Source organism: Protopterus annectens, chromosome 9.part0, assembly GCF_019279795.1.
Source record: "Protopterus annectens isolate FY-2018-M chromosome 9.part0, PAN1.0, whole genome shotgun sequence".
Lineage (NCBI taxonomy): Eukaryota > Metazoa > Chordata > Ceratodontiformes > Protopteridae > Protopterus > Protopterus annectens.
In genome coordinates, this window is record NC_056743.1 from 268,988,386 (window position 1) to 269,007,448 (window position 19,063).

General features: G+C 36.6%; 1 protein-coding gene across 2 annotated transcripts in view; it reads right to left on the reverse strand.

Annotated features, from left to right (window-relative positions):
• Window positions 1-19,063, reverse strand: part of PTPN5 (protein tyrosine phosphatase non-receptor type 5) — a 772,658-nt gene that overhangs the window by 333,087 nt on the left and 420,508 nt on the right. For both annotated transcript variants that reach the window (XM_044082854.1, XM_044082853.1), the window contains one exon: window positions 12,986-13,172. In XM_044082854.1, coding sequence (XP_043938789.1) covers window positions 12,986-13,172 — 187 coding nt within the window. The remainder of the gene's footprint in view (window positions 1-12,985; window positions 13,173-19,063) is intronic.

The window sequence follows — 19,063 nt, forward strand, 5'->3', positions numbered from 1 at the left end:
TGAAAATTTTGTCAGTGTTTAATAACCTGTGGTCACTACATCTGTCATTGATATTGCAGGAGCTCTGCACAAGGCCTTATACCTACATGTTTTACTGAAAATTTTGTCAGTGTTTAATAGCCTGTGGTCACTACATCTCACCTTGATATTGCAGGAGCTCTGCCACAAGGCCCTACACCTACATGTTTTACTGAGAATTTTGTCAGAGTTTAATGTAAGCATATTTATCATGAAGAACGTTGCTGCATATTACCTTTAATCAGTTAAATATATGCCTGCTCTGTGACTTTACATATCTGTGAAATAGTCCATGCACCTTAAGGACCTCTAAGTTGTCCACTGTCCCCTTTTGCTTGACCAGTAGACTATACTGCATATGCCAGCTATTTAGTCTCAGGAAATGGCAGAAAGCTTTTACTTAGAATTTTACTTGCATCTCTGTGTTAATTGCTTTGTTATGGCTACAAACTGGTTGCTCTCAGTTAAACTGACATGTTCGGCTTCTCTACTCCCAATTTCCACCCACTCCCCTCTTACTCTAATATTATACTTCTTACATATGCATTTCACTTGTGACTCTTATTCCAGACCCCTCCCAAATTACCTTACTAGTTCTATACATATACTTTTGTTTCTTGTTTCTTACTTCCCTAGCTCTCTTTAATTTTTAGCCCCATTCAGAACTTTCTTCCTCCCATACTGTTTTGCACTATACCCATTTATAATCGCAAACCTCCCTAATAGTACCTATCTAGTCCACATGGTATCTTTTTCTTTTCCCAAATACATCCTCACGTGTTCTTATTTTGACATTATTATACTCTAACCTTTAATACCCCTCTATTCCTTACATTCCAAAGAAATAAAACATTTTATTTTACCTCTTTTCTTTTATAGAAAATACTTTTCTCACCTGTCCTCTTCCAGCTTTCAGAATCCACCATCACTGAATCTCCTACTGTCCTGCAACATCTTGTTTCCTTCTTCATTGCTACTTCCCCACCACCTGACAGATTCCTGTACTTAATTATGCTATTCTGCAGCTTATCCTCTATTCTTCTCCTCCTACTGTGCCATTGTTCATCCTACCATCACTCAGTTTTATCTCACAACACATCTCTAACTCTGTTCCAACCACCTATCCATACTTCCTCTTTACACTCTCCACACATTGCACCAAACCTATTTAATATTGCCTCTCACCCTTATTCCAAATATAGGCTGATTAATTGCAGTTCAGCTCAAACCAAAACCAAAGTACAAGAATCCTCTCCAAAAAAACAAGTATGCATAATTCTCCTATATATTAAAATCCTTCCAAGAGGAGATACATACCCTAATCCTGGCCCCACCTATCACAAAGAACATAAAGGTAATTCTCTCACACACATTTCTGTAACCCAACAACAGCTAATCCCCAACCCTGGTGATCTAATTTTTGCTGCAATAAATGTTAGAAGTTTAATAAATAAAACTGTTGAACTACGTCTGGATTACCCAACATAAGCCTGATGTTCTCAATGTAACTGAAACTTGGCTTAAACTCAGCACAAACAACTCCAAGCTATATCTCCTGGCTATAATGTCATCTGCAATGACTGTATAAAGAGGAAAGGTGGTGGTATTGCTTTAATATTTCAAAGTACCTACCACATTACCCCTTACAGATAACCAATACTAAAGCACAGTTTTACTGAATCCTCAAAATAAGCAATTATAAACAAATATATATTATTGTTGTTTATATCCCTGCTGGTCACAATACAGCTATATTGGAAGATATCCTATACTGAATATCCATAACATGTCCGCAAGAAAAAAATATTACTAGGTGATATGAATGTCAGCTGGTTGGACATAAACTCTAACTCCATTATATCTAGATACCTTGATGATATCTATATATTATGGAATGGTGAACACATCAAATACTTGGAATTTATAGAGTATATTAACTCTAGCAGTGCATATCTTAAATTTACATCTATAGTTCAAGATGATGGGGTACCATATTTAGATACACTAGTCTCTGTTGACGAGGGTTGTTTAAAATCTACAATCTACAGGAAGGACACTTTCACAAATTCTTACGTGGATTACAATAGTTTTCACCCCAGAAATATAAAAACGAACATTTTTAAGGGTCAATGCATAAGAGCTGTAAGAATGTGTTCCAAGTACACAGACATGATTAAAGAGATCAAGTTTATTATTTCCCTATTTTTGGATAGGGGATATGATCTGGAACTTATGAATGAAATATCCGAATATGTTACCAGTCAATGGGGAAAAAAATATCTACCCCTATTAGGCACAAATAATGGACTGACAGAAGTGGAAAGTTCAAATAATTTATTATGTAATGTAGACAATAAAGTAATTTCCAACAATTACAATAGAGTGTGTACACTGGAGTTCAGTCCTTTTAGTTACATTATTAAAAACATTATTATAAAAAACTGGCGGTTTTTAATAAATGATATGGACATAGCTGAAAAATTAGGAACAGCACCTAGATTTGTACATAAAATGGGGAAGAACATCAAGAAACATTTAGAGCAGGGTTCAAACAAGAAGCTGACTACACAGGCACATACATACAAATGTGGGAGCTGCAAGCAGTGTTCCAATATTAATGTAAGTAATGTAGTAATTTTGGGAAATAGGAACAAAACTACTATCTATCCCCCTAGAGGCAGCTGTAATTCTAATATGCTGGTATACGTAGCCACCTGCTCGGTCTGCCCATCATTTTATATTGGAAAGACCGAGAGAAAGTTAAGACAACGTATATATTCTCATTTATACTGTATAAGAAAGAAGGACATGAAAAACGCATTAGCCAGACACACTATACAAAAGGGTGGTGAACATAAATTCAGTTTTACTATTATAGAGCTAATTAAAAGTGACCCCAGAGGTGGGAACATAAAAAATTATTTAGCCTATAGAGAATTGTTCTGGCAAATATTGACTGATGCTACCTGTTTACCTGGATTAAATGATTATATCACAGTTAAACCTTTATTAATGTTAAATAGTTAACAGAAGATATACAGTATCAATATGTTATACATCAATTTCATTTTGATTGTCTACAGTTTATTTTATTTCAATGTTTCACATTAGTAACATGATTATAAACTAATGCACTATTTTATATTAAGTAGATTTTGCTACTTTTTTATAGTATACAGCTTTAAGTGTAGCCAAGTTTGTTTGGCGCCAATTCTTTTTTAAAATGGAGAATGTTTATTCTGTAATTTGTTCTGATGAAGCTAGCGTTGCCTAGTGAAAGCGCTTAACATTTCCTGTATTATTAAATTCATTTTGGTTTTATTTTCCGGTGGATTTATTTTGCTGATCATTACTTGGGTGAATTTGCTCGTGAGGATTTCGCAGTTTGGTTTACATTATATCTAACATGGTGTCACACAACTAATTAATAGCCCTGGACATTATAACAAGACATCAAATTCTCTATTAGACTGGATCCTAGTTTCAGATCCTAGCAAATACTCAAAAATAGGTACAATGTCAGACTGCCCCAGTGATCATCTCCCATTCTATATGGCCAGACATCTCACACATCCAGTTAAATAGCATATTTATAAAAAAAAACACATAATCTTTCCAAGTTTCACCCAGAAATGTTCATTACTACATTATTGTCTATTAATTGGAACTTCCTAAAAATCCTCCCCTTAGATGATGATGTAATTGAATTCAATATGACTTTTCTAAATATCCTAAACACCCTTGCACCTCCTAGAAGGAAGAGACTGAGAACAAATAATGCAATTTGGCTGTCCGAAGAGTAGCATGCTAATACAGGATAGAGAAAAAGCATGGAAAGAATGGCAAATATATAAAAGCAGTGCTTCACATTCATATTAAAAAGCAAATAAATGAAGACAACAAACTATACTTTAAGAATAATACTAAGCATAACCCTAAAAAAATGCTGGACATCCATTAAAGAAGTTTTACATCCGGCTAAAAATTCAACTCAAACCCCTCTTCCCGATAACTTACCACTCAAAATTGCAAAAGAGTTCAATTCTTATTTTCTAGACCATATATAGCATTTCTAAGGATTCCTCCTCAACATCTAATATCAATCATACCCAATAACCACATATCACCACATCCACTTTCACCTTCAAACCTGTCTCTGCATCCTATTTAAAATTACTGTTAAACAAACTTAAGCTGTGCTCTTCTTCACCTGATGATCTTCCAAGTGAATACATAAAAACAGGAGCTTAAACTGTGCTCTTCTTCAGCTGATGACCTTCCAAGTGAATATCTAAAAATAGGAGCCAATAGCACTGCGTATCTTGTCTCAATACCATTGTCTCAATCACAGTAGAAAGAAAACCCATCAAAATCTTGGTCTTCAAGACCAAGACTCTAGAATAACACTTGCCAATGCCTATCTCCTCCCCAACATCTTTTATAGTGCACAAATCTATACTAACCTTTAGTCTACACTTCTCTCCAAACTTTAATCTACCTACAACAAAGTGGCTAGATTTGCTGAAAACTTACCACCTAAATCCCACCACTGTATGGCCCTCAAGTCACTACACTGGCTTGAGTTTTCAAACCACCTCAAATATACCCAACTTCTCATTATCCACTCCATATTCAACAAACCATCTTCCTGTCCTAGTCTTTCTTCACTAGTCTCTCTCTACGCTCCCACTCGATCATTAAGGAGCACAGATCAACAGCTGCTACAAATTTGCAAACCTAACAAATGTGCAGGACAGAACTTATACAGCTACTCTCCAGACATCCTCTGAAGCAAACTTCCCTTGACTCTAAGAAGCCTACGCCAGGCTCATACTTTCAAAATCTCTCAAACACTACCTTACCCACCTCACTACTTGCCCCTGTACCCTCCCCCTTTAACCTAGTCCACATCTTGTTCTCTTCATACCTCTCTCACTTCTCTTCATCAGCCTACTATCCATCTCATCCTCCCTCCTTATCATCTATCAACCCCCCTCTTCCTCACATACCTTCCTGCCACCCCTTACCTTTTACCTCATGACCTGCTTTCTCCTATCTAACTCTTGACACTATGTATAAAACCCTTCTGAACTCCTCGCAGGCCACCTATTTCATACTATGACCCTCACTATTGTCAATCCACAAATCCTATCAACTCATTATCATCCCTCTTTGCTAACTCTGCAATCCCCCCCAAATCCCACCCCCCCACTTATCCTACTTACATCACCCTCAACTACCCTCCATCTGCTCTAACTCCATTACAACATTAAGCTGCCATCTAACTGTATCTGTGTTAAAACTCTCACTGGCCTCCCTATTTATATGCAATTAACTATTATTACTCTATTTGTGTATTTAGCAAAATTTGTGTTCTACTATTTTTTGCATTCTTCTATTGATTATTGTGTAAATAGCAGAATATTTGAATTATTGTATTATTCTACTGTATACTCGAGTATTTCTCCCTGGGCCTCTGCTGAAAAAGGGCTCTGTCCCACTCGGACTATCCCGGTCAAAAAATGTCAAATAAATAAATAAATAAAAATCCTTATAAATAGGTCAATCCAGGAATCCCACATTCTCTTTCTCTAGAAAAAGTCACAAATTATCCCTCTGCACAAAGGAGGACAATCAACAGACATTAATAACTTTAGACCTACAGCAATCTTATCTTCCTTCACCAGAATACTTGAAAATGTATTTAAAAAACTGCTAGTCTGTCTTTTGCAGGAATAACTCTCATCCCCTACACAACATGGCTTCTGTCCTTCCCATAGTACTAACAGTGCCCTTCTATCCTATATAGATACTGTCAATAAAACTAGAGATAATGCCAAACTAGTTTCTTCCTTATTTCTAGTGTCATCTAAAGCCTTCGACATAGTTTGTCACAACAGACTTCTACTTCAAATGTCTTCACTAGGTCTCTCTCAGCTCACCCTTCTGTGGTTCAAAAGCTACCTATCCAATAGGTATCATTCAAGTAAAATGGAACTCCATGATCACTCCTTACCTCCCAGTCACCACTGGTGTACCACTAGGCTCTGTCCTTGGTCCCCTCCTCTTTATAATTTTCACCAACACCCTCTATACTTCCAAAAAACAGGCCATCCTAATACAATATGCAGATGATTCTACTCTCATTTGCACATCTGACAACATGGTACACTTCCAGAAAATTATTCAGGAAGCTTTAACAGCCACTGAAACATGGCTTTGTAACTCACAACTCATATTCAACCCAGAAAAGATCAAACTACTACTTTTTTACCCAAACCCGTCTCATTAAAAAAAATGTAAAGTCCTCTCTCGATAATACAACCACTGAAGTCACTTCTTATAACAAACTATTAGGGATAATAGTGGACAATAATCTTACATTCAGCATTCCTGGAAGGCTGTGTAAGCTGAGGCGCTAAGTGTTTAATTAAATTCTCTTACTTCTTAGATCGGTGGTCTTGGTGGTATTTTATAATAATCTTACATTCGACCTGCACATACAAAATTGCATAAGAAAAAAAAATCATCAAAAACTAGGGATGCTTTACAGAGCCAAAAACGTTCTCACTGATGCAACTAAAACTACACTTGCTACTACATATCTTCTCTCCTTTTTTATGGTGCTCCCATCCTTACTAACCTCCAGGCTTCACAAAAAAGTAAAAATGTCAAAGTGGAAAAAATGGTAAATGCAGCCAAGATCAAACAGGCTGATAAAAACAATTTAATAACCAAAAATTTAAAATTGAACAATGCTGCAACATAGTTGCTAAATTTGCAGCACACACCCCTTTCAGAACCCACCACTGTATGGCACTGAATAGCCTTACTTGGCTAGACCTGCCACATCAACTAACAAACACAACTTCTTACCCCTATAAAGTTATCCAGCAGCCATTAGCCTGCTTAGCACTAAAAAACATTCTACACAACTATGTTCCAAGTTGGCCATTGCAATCCAGTGACCAAAATCTCCTGTTTACAAACCCAACAAATCTTCTGGGCATTGTCTGTACTTGGTTGCCAAGGCCGTGAACTCCTTACCTGTATCCGTCAGGACTATAATCTTCCTCCCATATTTCAAAACCACTCCAAAAGACTTACTATCTAAAATCTGTCTCTGTTTTTGCTCAAAACCAGGATAAACTACATCCCTAAATGTGAACAAGTACTTTTTCATTCCTTATACCTCCTTACTCTCCCTTCTTCACTTACTTTCTTACTGCTAATTATCTTCCCTGACTTTTTCTCAAAAAATACTATAAGCCTTTTTCCCTCAATTCATATTGCAATTCCTATTTTTATTACAGTAACTTACCTTTAATTTCTCTACAAACTGTCTACAATTTATCTAAATATTACATGATTGTCGTATACCTTGGATCGATTCTTAACCAATGTTTTGACATTAACATAGGAAGTTACTAGGCTATTGGCCCTGAGCCTCTTATACGCCTAGCCAAGAGTTTAGCCCATGTTTAAGCAAGTCAGCACCCAAAGCCCCTGTCCAGCAGGGACACAGGTGGAATCCCAGGGGAGTATTTTCTGTTTCCCATCCAGTTATCCAGGTTGCGCTTGAAAAGGGATAATAAGGTACTCTGCTTGACGTGGAGTAGGAGTCTATTCCACAGATGGGAAAGTCTCTGGGACACAAATCTGTTCCACCAAAAAGTCCTTTTGATGTCACAGACCAGGTTGAAGTCATGGGTGCGGGTTACTTGAGTGGAGCTTGACTTGTGGATATGCAGCAGTCCCATCAAGGTGGGGTCTGAGATTGCTTTGTATGTCAGACAGAGGTCACGTCTGAGAAGTCTGTATGAAACTGAATAGAGGGACAGGGCTTTTAGCCTATATGTGTAGGTTAGATGGTTGAGGCCCTGGATTCTTCTGGTGAGGAACATCTTGTGGTCTCTCCAGCTGCTGCATTTGCTTTGCAAGGTACATGCCAAAGGAGGCACTGTACTCAATAACTGGCCTTATAAGGGAAGAATACAGGGATGTTATAACCTCCTTGTCCCTGGATGACATACCCTTACTTATGAGCTGCGCCATGTAGAAAGCTTTCTGTACAATGGAAGCAACATGGTGGTCAAAAGTCAGGTTGCTATCAACCAGGGTGCCCAAATCCCTCACGACTGATTGCGTGCTTAGGACATTATTAATGTGATAATATGTAGGGAAATCACTCTCCTGAAAGGGGAAGATGATGCATTTTTTGGCATTCAGCTTGAGGCCATGTTTCTGGCACCATTCATTTGTTTGGGTGAGACCCTATTGGAGGACGCCCACATCACTAGGGGAATTGATGACAGCACTCAGCTTGCAGTCATCTGCAAACTTGGTCAGCCACAGCCCACTGGTTTTGGCCTGCACCTCAGAGAAGTATATCTCGAATAACAGAGCCCCCAAGATCGAGCCCTGGAGTACACCACTCATTATGAGTCTACTGCTTGAGGTGGTCTCCCCTATTTTGATTAGGTCGGTTCTATCAGTGAGCCAGTTTGCTACCCATCTGATAACATATGCATTGATGCCTAGTTGAGAGAGATATTATGCCCGAGTGGGGAACAGTGTTGAAGGCTTTGGCCAGGTCAAGGTAGGTGGTGTGCACCATCTTCCCCTCGTCCATGGCTTTGGTGACTTGTTTCCAAGAAGTAGAACAGATTTAACAGACGTAAACTCCCCTTGACAAAGCCAAATTGTGTGGGGTCGAGTGCTTGGAAGTTGCCAGTGTCCCTGTTAATGAGGTCTATGACAATTTGTTCCATGGCCTTGCAGAACAGGCTAGTTAGGCTAATGAGTCTATACTTTCCTGTATCGGTGGACACTCCACCTTTGTGTAAAGGGATGACAGAGGCTGTCCTCCACTCGGCTGGGACAAAGCTGATATTCAGGCTTTGGTTGAACAGGATGCCTAATGGTGCTGCAAGTTCATGCCTGAGTTCATGTAGGATGCGGCCTGTGATGTTATCAGGTCCCATGGAGACTGTATTTTTTGCCTTTGAAAGGGCAGTGATAATCTGTTCCCTAGAGATAAGGGGAGGGGGGTACTGGGGATGTCCTGATTTACTGATGGGGGGCAGATGGGTGCAGTTTTCACTTAATCTGTCAGCTAGTAGGTTGGCTATATCTACAGCATGTGTGTATGTGGTGTCCTTGACCACCAGTTCTGAACAAATCTGGGTGCTTCCTTTGAGACTGCGGACATATCTGAAGAAGGCATTATGATTGTCTCTAGTATAAGTGAACAATTTGGACTCCAAGTTGGCTTTAGAGGATTTCACTATTGCTCCTATTTGCTTGTTCAGGCTAAGGAGAGATTGTTTCCAACTGGGCACCTGCTCCTACTTGGCCTTGGACAGCAATTTGTTTTTCTTTTGTTATACAGTTTATTTATTGCAGATGTCCAGCAGACAGGTTTACTCTTTCTTGGAGAGGATGATTTTGTCCTGTAAGGTATTCCTGATTCCATGCATCTATATATGTGTGTGTATAGTACTTTGGTGTAGATCTGGACATTGGTGCCAGTTCCAACAGAGGGGGAGGGGGCTGTGAAGCTGTTTATACTATCCCTTAGGAGGCTGTGATCAGCTTTAGAGAATTTCTTTGTTTGACCCTAGCTAGAGGGGGGTTTAAGGGAGATGGGGACTTTGAAAGTGACAGCTTTATGGTCAGATCATACCAGGGAGGATGATACTGTAGGGGGGGTGCTGCAGTGGTTACTCATGTTGGTTAATACCAAGTCCAAAATATTATCACCTCTTGTGGTGGTATCAACTAGCTGTTCCAAGGCATTTGCATTGATAAAATTGAGGAATCTCTGGGGATTTGCACTATGGCACGAGTAGTTTTTCAATCTGTGGTTGGGTAGTTAAATCACCCAGAATCAGGGTAAAGGGTTGAATCTTGATAGATTCAAAGTGGTCCAGATAGCTGAAGAGGGCATCTTGAGTCAAATATGGGGGCCTGTAGCTAGCTATGATTTCAGTAGGTGTCTTGTCAATGGATAACTGCACCTGGAGTGTCTCCTGCGTGTTCAACTGTTTGACCAGCCTGGAGGTGTGTGTGTCTTTAATATATATTGAAACTCCAACTCCTATAGCTTTGCTGCCCACAGTTTGGGGTCTGAATGTATGATAGGATGAGTAACCAGGTAAGGCTGGGGTGCTCTCTGCAGCTTTGAACCAGGTTTCTGCAACTGAACAAATGTCAGCATACTCCAGGGTTAACAATGCTCACAATTAGTGCAGTTTTACATTTAGACTCCTAGCATTTAGAGGCATGACCTTTAATTTGCGTTTTGTTGAAATTAATTATGTTTAATTTATTATAATTATTTAAACTGCATATGTTTTGTTTTATTTTTGAAAATTGTAAAATTATTATTCTTAAAATGTTTTGTAATAATTTAGAACTTTTCTCCCTGGGCCTCCGCTGAAAATGGGCTACTATCCAGTCAGATTTTCCCATTAATAAAATGTCAGTAAATAAATAAATAAATTTTCTGAATTATAAGTGTTGTGCTATTTTACAGTACAGGTTCTTCCTGATCAATCATGCAGGTGATATATACTGTAACTTCAGGAGCCTGTAACATACTACTACCTTTTTGGCATATAAACGTATGTTCGTACTCCTTCCATAGTATTTCATTAGCCCTTCTGTCTCATTCCTGATTTCAATGCCGTCACTAGAGTTGTTCAAAACCATTTTACATTAATACTCTAAGGTTTTCTAATCTCTTATGTCAGAAACACCCTCACTTAATGGATTACATACAGCTCTCCTGTTAATACTTTTATCCTTTACCTTATTTTCTAACTTCAGCGTAACCCTTATTCAAAAACATAATATTCAATTCACGTTTAGCTACACTACGATTACACTCATTAGTTGTTAATCTAGATGCTCTGACTAATGTACTTTTTATAACATTTTCTTTCAAACATTTTGGACATGTATGTAAAAAATTAAAAAAATAGTGACTGTCTACAATCTTTCTATGTATTTTACTTATCAACTGTTTCTCACAAGTATTCTCAAAAGTAAACCTGTATGACTTCTGTATATGCATTCATTTTTAACTTATTTAAATGGGTTTTCAGATTTTTCTTAATAGAATTCCTGTACTTTTCACTTCCACTACATGAGAAGAAAAATGCAGCTACTGTAGGGAATTATATATGTTTTTGTAGGTTGAATCCAAAATAATCTTGTTTTCCCATTCAGCCATAACTAGGTTGGCATAACGGGGTACCATCACAGCACCCATTACCACTCCTGTTTCTTGTCTACATATTTACTTACTAAACATGATAAAATCTAAAACAGCTTCTAATGACTGCATCAGCATTGGTCATTAACTTTCCACATATATTTCTACTGCCAGACAGTGGGCACCCAAAGGTTATGCAGTTTATTATGAAAAAGAAAAAAAATAAAGAATGCATTCCTTGTCAGATTGAACAGATGGAAATGTAGTGCCTAAAGACAGCAGGGTAGAGTTATCTCATTACTATATGTGCCTAAGTTGGTCACATAGACCTCTCATGTCATTTGTAAAAAATGGGGAAGACACCCATCTTCCTTTTATAGTCATCAATGTGGCATAATATCTCACATGAAGATGTTGTTGCGATAAAACAGTTTTAACTTTAAAAGGTTGAGGTCAGCAGTATACAGATATTGCTTATATTTTTTTGTTTTCAATTTACCCTTTTAATAGGCTATTCTGATGTATTTGTTTGTAAACTGAGTTTATGTCAGAAACTTTTAGTTTAGTGAAGATCGGTCTGTCAACTACTATATACAAATGAAAAAAACTGAGAGCTTTGTAAAGATAGCAGTAGTATATGATGGTACTAAAGTAAACGAGAAATGCTAACAGAATGGTGATGTAACCAATAATGTGCATGTTATAGGGATTCAGATGTTGGCTTCTGCAAAAGGTAAACTGGGTAGGTCTGGTACAGCGCATTGGTTAAACAAGGCCATTAGGGTGTCTGTCATAATTCTAGCTGCAATCTTGAGAACAGGGGAACTAAAAGTACAAATTCAGGGAATTATGCATAGAGTCTGAGGTCTTGGTACCTTGGAGTATTCCCTTACTCAGCAAAAGTACAGGAATCTTAGAGTTAGAACTTGTAAATGGCAAGAGGTGAGGTGGGGGCTTCAGGGGTGAAGCAACCTTGAGGAAAAAAAGTTATAAGGATGTAGCAGCATGTTGTAGAATTTGATGTCATTTCTTTGAATTGTGATTTCTTTGTCAAAGTGTCAAGACTCCCAAAACCATCTCTCAGACTTCTAGTAGGAAGGCTGATACTTGACTTGTTTAATGACAGGCTGTGGAAGATACTGGAAAAATAGCTTTAGTAAGGGAAATGCCGGTATCCTTTGATTTCATATGTATGGTTCAATACAAGGTGAAAAGATGCTTGGGTAAATAAAGAAGGAAGAAAACAAAGCTTTGCAATGATTCCTAGCAAATGCACTGAGCAAAATGATGAAATTACAGCATGCAATACAGGAAGGTGAAATGGTAAAGTATGGACTGCAACAGAAAACCACAGAGCACACAGACTACACTGGAACCATAAGGAACAATAACAGACTATGCACACAAACATGCATATACATACCTGAAAACCTGCTGGAGTACCTGGTAATCAATAATATTCATACTTTGATCCAAACTAGGAACCCTAGAGCAATGGGGCAGCAATGCTAACCGTTACATCACTACATGTTTTTAATCAGCTATTCTAATTTGAAATGAATAAGAGATGAATAAAACTTTTTCTTAACATCACTGTGGATCAAGACTCAAAATTCCACATATTTTAAGTGCAATTCCAACATTCTTGGCAGTTTTCTGCAGTGAAAATAAATGCATGCTTACGGGAGCTATTATGTTTTGCACGTGATGGACAGTTTTGGAAGGCTTAATTAATTATTAAATACTCACAAGGAATTCAGCCTGGAGAGCAAATGAATCCAAAGCTCCATCATGCAGTTGCTCTGTAGTAAGAACATTGGATGCATTTTGGAGATATTCACGGGCTGACTGCTCTCTCGGTGACATAACAGATCCGTATGACTCGGTACATCCAGGGGTGCACATGTCAAGTGTCAGAGAAACATTGGACCCTCTCCTGCATCAAAATAAACATATAATAATTAAAAAAAGCGCTAAACAAAAATAACAAAATAGAAAATAATACATTGAAAAAACAGTAAATTTATTTAACTGCACAGAGTTTTGATTCAGTTGTTTTACTGTAACTGCATTTTGTGAAATTTTTCTAACAGTACAAAGATTTTTATTACAAATCAAAACAAAGAAACTAGCATCACTGTTAAGACAATTAGACAGATGTCCGAGTAAGATAAATGTTACAAATGAATTAAAAATGGTAACAGAATTGATATACATTTAGATTCACAGGACTTCAATGACAATTTCAGGATAAGTATTGACTACATGCAATGATGTTACTAGTAATGAAACTGGGCATTTTTATCTACACTAGTTATTAAAGAATATACACATTTTCTTTAAAATTAGTTGCACAGTAAATATATTTTTTTCAGTTCCCTGCTAATGCCTTCAGATATATTCTGTAAAAAAAACAGGTACATTCTCATTTCCTCATATATGAATTAGTGTATATGAATGGAAACTAAGACCTCACCTTAGATGAGCATATCATCACTACGTACACTGAGGTTGTTATGAAAAATAGGCTACAGAAATAAAATATGCAGTGACAAAAACACTAGCATGAAAGGAAATTCCAAACAATTCTTGCAGCCTCCAGAATAATCCTAATTCAAAACTGCCAAACTTTTGGAGAATTCATGAGTCATATTATATATTTTTTTCTTAGATAGAAAGTGATAGATGTTCAGAATTACATTCTTTAAAACCACACAATTTGGTAAATATGACTTGGAGAATCAGTTTTCTCATAATCTCAGTGGATAAAATATACAGTCTCTCACCATGTTGTGTGTGCACTTGTGAAAAAGATGTAATGTGGTACTATAGGGTATATGACAGTCCATCACAGAATGACCACAAGGTCAAATGAGATTAAGTTCAACATCAAAAAAACATACAAATCTGCTTATAAAACACCCCATTCACACATAAATAATTAAAAAAAATGTTACTGGTCAAAACTGATTGATTAATAAATTACACATCAACAGCAGTTACTGAATCAAAAAACATACAATCAGAAAAATGAAGAAAGAAGAATACATTTTTATCAAACAAAGCATGGTGTCTTAGAAAATATGTAAACATTTAGAATGTTAAAATGTTAAAATATTGTTTCATATTATTTACGTATGCTATGTTACTACCAAAATCTTTTGGGATCTCCTCAAAGGGAGAAATTCCAAAGGGTATGGATAATAAACACTTTCACCCGAGGAGATATGACTGCCTTTATCATTGTTTGGACCACTTTCAATATGATTCTCATAAACATTGTAAAAATAATGATCTTCACGCAGATCCTGATCTAAACTGACATTAACATTTTACTCTATTTTTAACACCAGAAATAGGATATGCTTTACCACCTTTGCATTGTTCAATGTCCCTTTGTACTTTCTTAAACTTTGCTCATTGATTAAGAATAGAAAAGTTATTAGCTTTGTCAAAAACATTTTTATACATAACTTCATATTTTTGAAGCAATAAATCATTAATAAGTTTGTACAATCCTTCAGCTCTATCAAAATATAAGTTATAATAAAATTAAGTTTAATATTAAGTCCATTAATTTAAAGCCATGCCCGCTGTAAAAAATCTGTAAAATCTTTATAAAATGTACAGTACACAGTCATTCCATTAGTGAATTTATAAGTCCAAAACACCTGTGGTACTAGCTTCTTTTTAATATGTTCAGTTAAGTAACTATTGCCTAATTGTAAGTTTTTTTTTATTTTTAATAAGCATCTTCTCAAATGCAGAAATCTCCCATTCCAAACTAATAAAATCGTTAGTCTCATTAGCATTGTTAGAAGCATTAAAATGCAATGAAATGGTGACAATATATTAGCTAACCATGAAGAAAAGTTAAAATCTAGACATGAATCCATGTGAATTTTCTCCAGGTATAGTGTTGATAAAAGAATAAACAGTACCTTTGTCACTGTCCCTCTGAGGTTAATATGGCAAGGTTCAATTAATCAATGCTCCCATCAAAATTGATATACCAAATACACACCTTGTTGAATATGGCTCAGTTCTGACTTCTCCCTGAAGGTTAGAAGTAATATCCATAGTGATTTGGGAAGTATTGCTAAAGCACTATTATGATAAAAGATCTATTAGGAGTATAATGTCCCCTTTCAAACCACTTTCATCCTGTGCTAAAGAATCAAATGTGGTGTCATGTTGAAAGGGTCCTGGACTCTGACTTCTTCCACTGCATCCATCTTATGACTGAATCCAAAATTGCAAATCAAAAAGTGTAAACCAAACACAAAATGAACACACACTACTAAACAACAAAGAACCAAAAATCAAGTGTACAAAAAATCAAAAAGTAGCCAGGAATGACACCTAAATGTATATGCTTGAAAATTAATTTTAAGTTATTAAGTTGAATTGCTTTCATCCTCTGCACCCCACTCACACAAATAATGTTTTTCATTGGTCAAAGTTGATTGATTAACAAATTACACATCAACAAAACCACTAATAAATCAAAAACCCACTACCAGGAAAAAGAAGCATTTTTTATCAAACAAGGCATGGCATCTTAGTGAATGCTATCAAGTAGCCAGCAGCATCTTTCTCAACTTCAAAAGATTTAATTTAGGGGCACATTTTAGATATTGCTCTAATTCAATTAAAAGTTAATAAAATAAAAGGTTTTGGATCAATATGCATTTTCCTGAGCAATAAAAACTATGAAACACTAATGTCTGGCATTAATGGTTGACTGCAATCCTCAGTGATTTACCAAGAAAATCAAAATGTTTTCAAAGGATAGGGAAAAAATATGAGACAAAATCAGGAATGTTATGCTTAATTAGGGACAGTTGATATACACTACACAGAAATGAAGTGTTCCTCTGGCAGGTGGTAAAGCAGCTTTTAAAAGCTGTAAGAAAGTTCTTTCTGCCATACTGCCAATGTTAGTCCCTAGTGCAAGGCACACTCTTAAAACTTTTGAAATACACTCTAAGTGCTGTTAAGTATACCTAAGTACCATTAAGATCAAGTCTTACATTAAAGAAGCGCTTAATAAATTTGTCTTTTCCCCAGTGTCAGAGCATACTTGCTGCATTTTATGGTCTGCAGATATTTCTAGCAGTCACATTTCTAGTAAAGTTATGCAACAACAAATGATGCATCACCATGTTAGAAAGGATATTCTAATTAAAATTTTGCTTATAAAATATTTGAAATAAAGTGGTAATGCCTTTAAAAGTCTTTGGTAATTATTTCTACAAAGCCTTTAAAAGTAAGATATCTAGAAGTATTTACACGTCTTGGGAAAGTTTTTTTTCCCCAAGCTGCTACCAAGAAATATCCTTGAAACTTTCTAATTTTAAATGATGGACATCATTTTAGAGAAGTTGGTGTCAAAACATTTGCTTTAATGATTTCTGTTAGGTTAGGTTAGAAGATGGTTGTTTTAACATTTTAACTCAGAAGACAATTTCATCTGAAAGGAGGAGCAGGATGATAATGATGATGCAAAAGAGATTCTTGAAATCAGTGCAGCTATGAAATCAAAGTTTGGTCATAAAACATCTCATCCCAATCACCTTTTAAGGATATAGTCTGGCTTCATTTTCATAACTAAATTAGTCAAGCAATAACACATGATCCACCCTTGTGTAACTCAAAACCCTTATTTAAATAACAAAACATACCCACTCAATGACTGCGCCAGTGAACATTAACTTGCAACCGATTATTCTTTTAAGCATTGATTGTAGAAGGAAGACTTATTGGGGCAACAGATGACTGCTGTACTTACTCATTCAGTCATATTTAAAAGATTCAGATGTAATTTTTAGAGTTTCATGCATGAAATTTGAAGACATGGTTTTAATATGTATCAGCATATTATATTTTTGGCTACATTTTCCACATTTGTATTTTTGATTTATTATGTGATGCTGATTTTAAATATTTAAATATGTGGTCTTTATGTGCTGGGATGGGATAGGGACTCATGTTTTTAGACACTAGAAAAGTAATTTCTTCACAACTGGTTTCCATTTAAATGCTGATTTACAGTATTAGACCTAGCAACATTCTGCTGGTTCTGCAGTCCAGGTACTGGATTACTTGTGCTAGTTGTGTAATTTGCTTTGTGTAATCCTTCAGTTAAGCTGTCACAATGGACACCTTTGGTCATTTAGTCATGCTGGCAGGCAGTATTAACACCATCAGAATACACCAGCATTTGCAGTGCAACAGCAAACAGTTCACTCATCACATGCACAATGGCAAATGGCAAACCAGATATAATGCATTATGAAATAAGGCACTTCCCTATAATGGCAATGAATTCCCACATGCTCACAGCATATGCAGTCACATAGCAGCTGTACATTTTTTTATCATTACATAAATATAATAAACGAATGACTAACCACAGGAGTATACCTTTACTACATGATAATTATTCCTGGTATACTACATCCTAGCATGGTTATTTAACATCACTTCAGCCATTTTGCCTTTTTTGCTTTCTTTCTTAATGACAAGAAGCAACGTTGTAAATAAGGGACCACCTGATGTACTCATTGCTGAACATGTCAGTGTCCATTACACAGACTTAACTGTCCCATCTCCCCAACTTACCAATGACATACAGTAGGCAAAGTACAATGTTAAAAAACATGTTTTATATGGGGTTCAGTCCCTGTACCCTCACCTCTGTTTCTTTCTCTCTCTCTCTTGCTACACACACACACACACACACACACACACACACACACACACACACACACACACACACACACACACATACACCCCTATATGAGCATCCTAGCATACATCAAATTTCACTGTGGTCAATTAATGTACTGTTAACCCACTTTAGTCAACATATGCAGATGTTTGATCGATAGCCCCCCGGGTAGGGGAATATGTCCTTTCCCCGGGGATTGTGTAATCTTGGTACTGGTACAGATAATTAACAGAGGGGGATGGAGAAGCTTGTTACCCTGCAAGAAAGCTTCAGTTTGGGATGTTATGAGGATTATCCTCCGAGAATGCACTACAGTGTCGGTGTGTTTTGGAGATGTTAGTGCATTGATGTTAAGTATGTCAACATTTCTGTAGATCAACTATTAGTATTTGTGTGTGTGTGTGTGTGTGTGTGTGTGTGTATATATATATATATATATATATATATATATATATATATATATATCTATATATGGATCTACTTCATATAATCTTATTACATCATCAAGACCACAACAATGAAAGTTCACATTAGCGAAGGTGCAGAAGATCGTAGTGCAGAATGTCAAAATGTACGTCGAATTGATAGGGTAAGTCAATTAGAGATACAGTGTTTCTTTAAGGATTTGTAGCCAGCACTTTAAGCAACATGGCAGAGTTGATGTTGCATGATCCTTTTGGCTTTGGAGAAGTTTGGGAACATGCGATTTGAAAAAGAGAGACAAGTTGTTTGATTATAGTTATATTTGTTAAATTATGATGGAGCATTGCAGTGAAGGTATTCCGGTCTAGTAAATAGTACGGTTGTTGTTGCTGTTGTTGTGGCTGTTGTTTATCGACCATTAAACTGTATTTCTTACTTCAAAGTAGTGCAATCTCAGAGTTGGTATATTCAATTTGCAGGGGGTGAGGGGATTGCAGGGTGGCATAGCCACCTTGCAAAAGTGAAGGGGGATAGATACGCTACATCTGGGTTGTATTCCTGTGTTCGATGTTTTGTAAGTCGGTGTTTTAGAGTTTCGCTAATGTGAACTCTATACATATATATACATACATATACACATGCATATGCACACACACACACAGACACACACA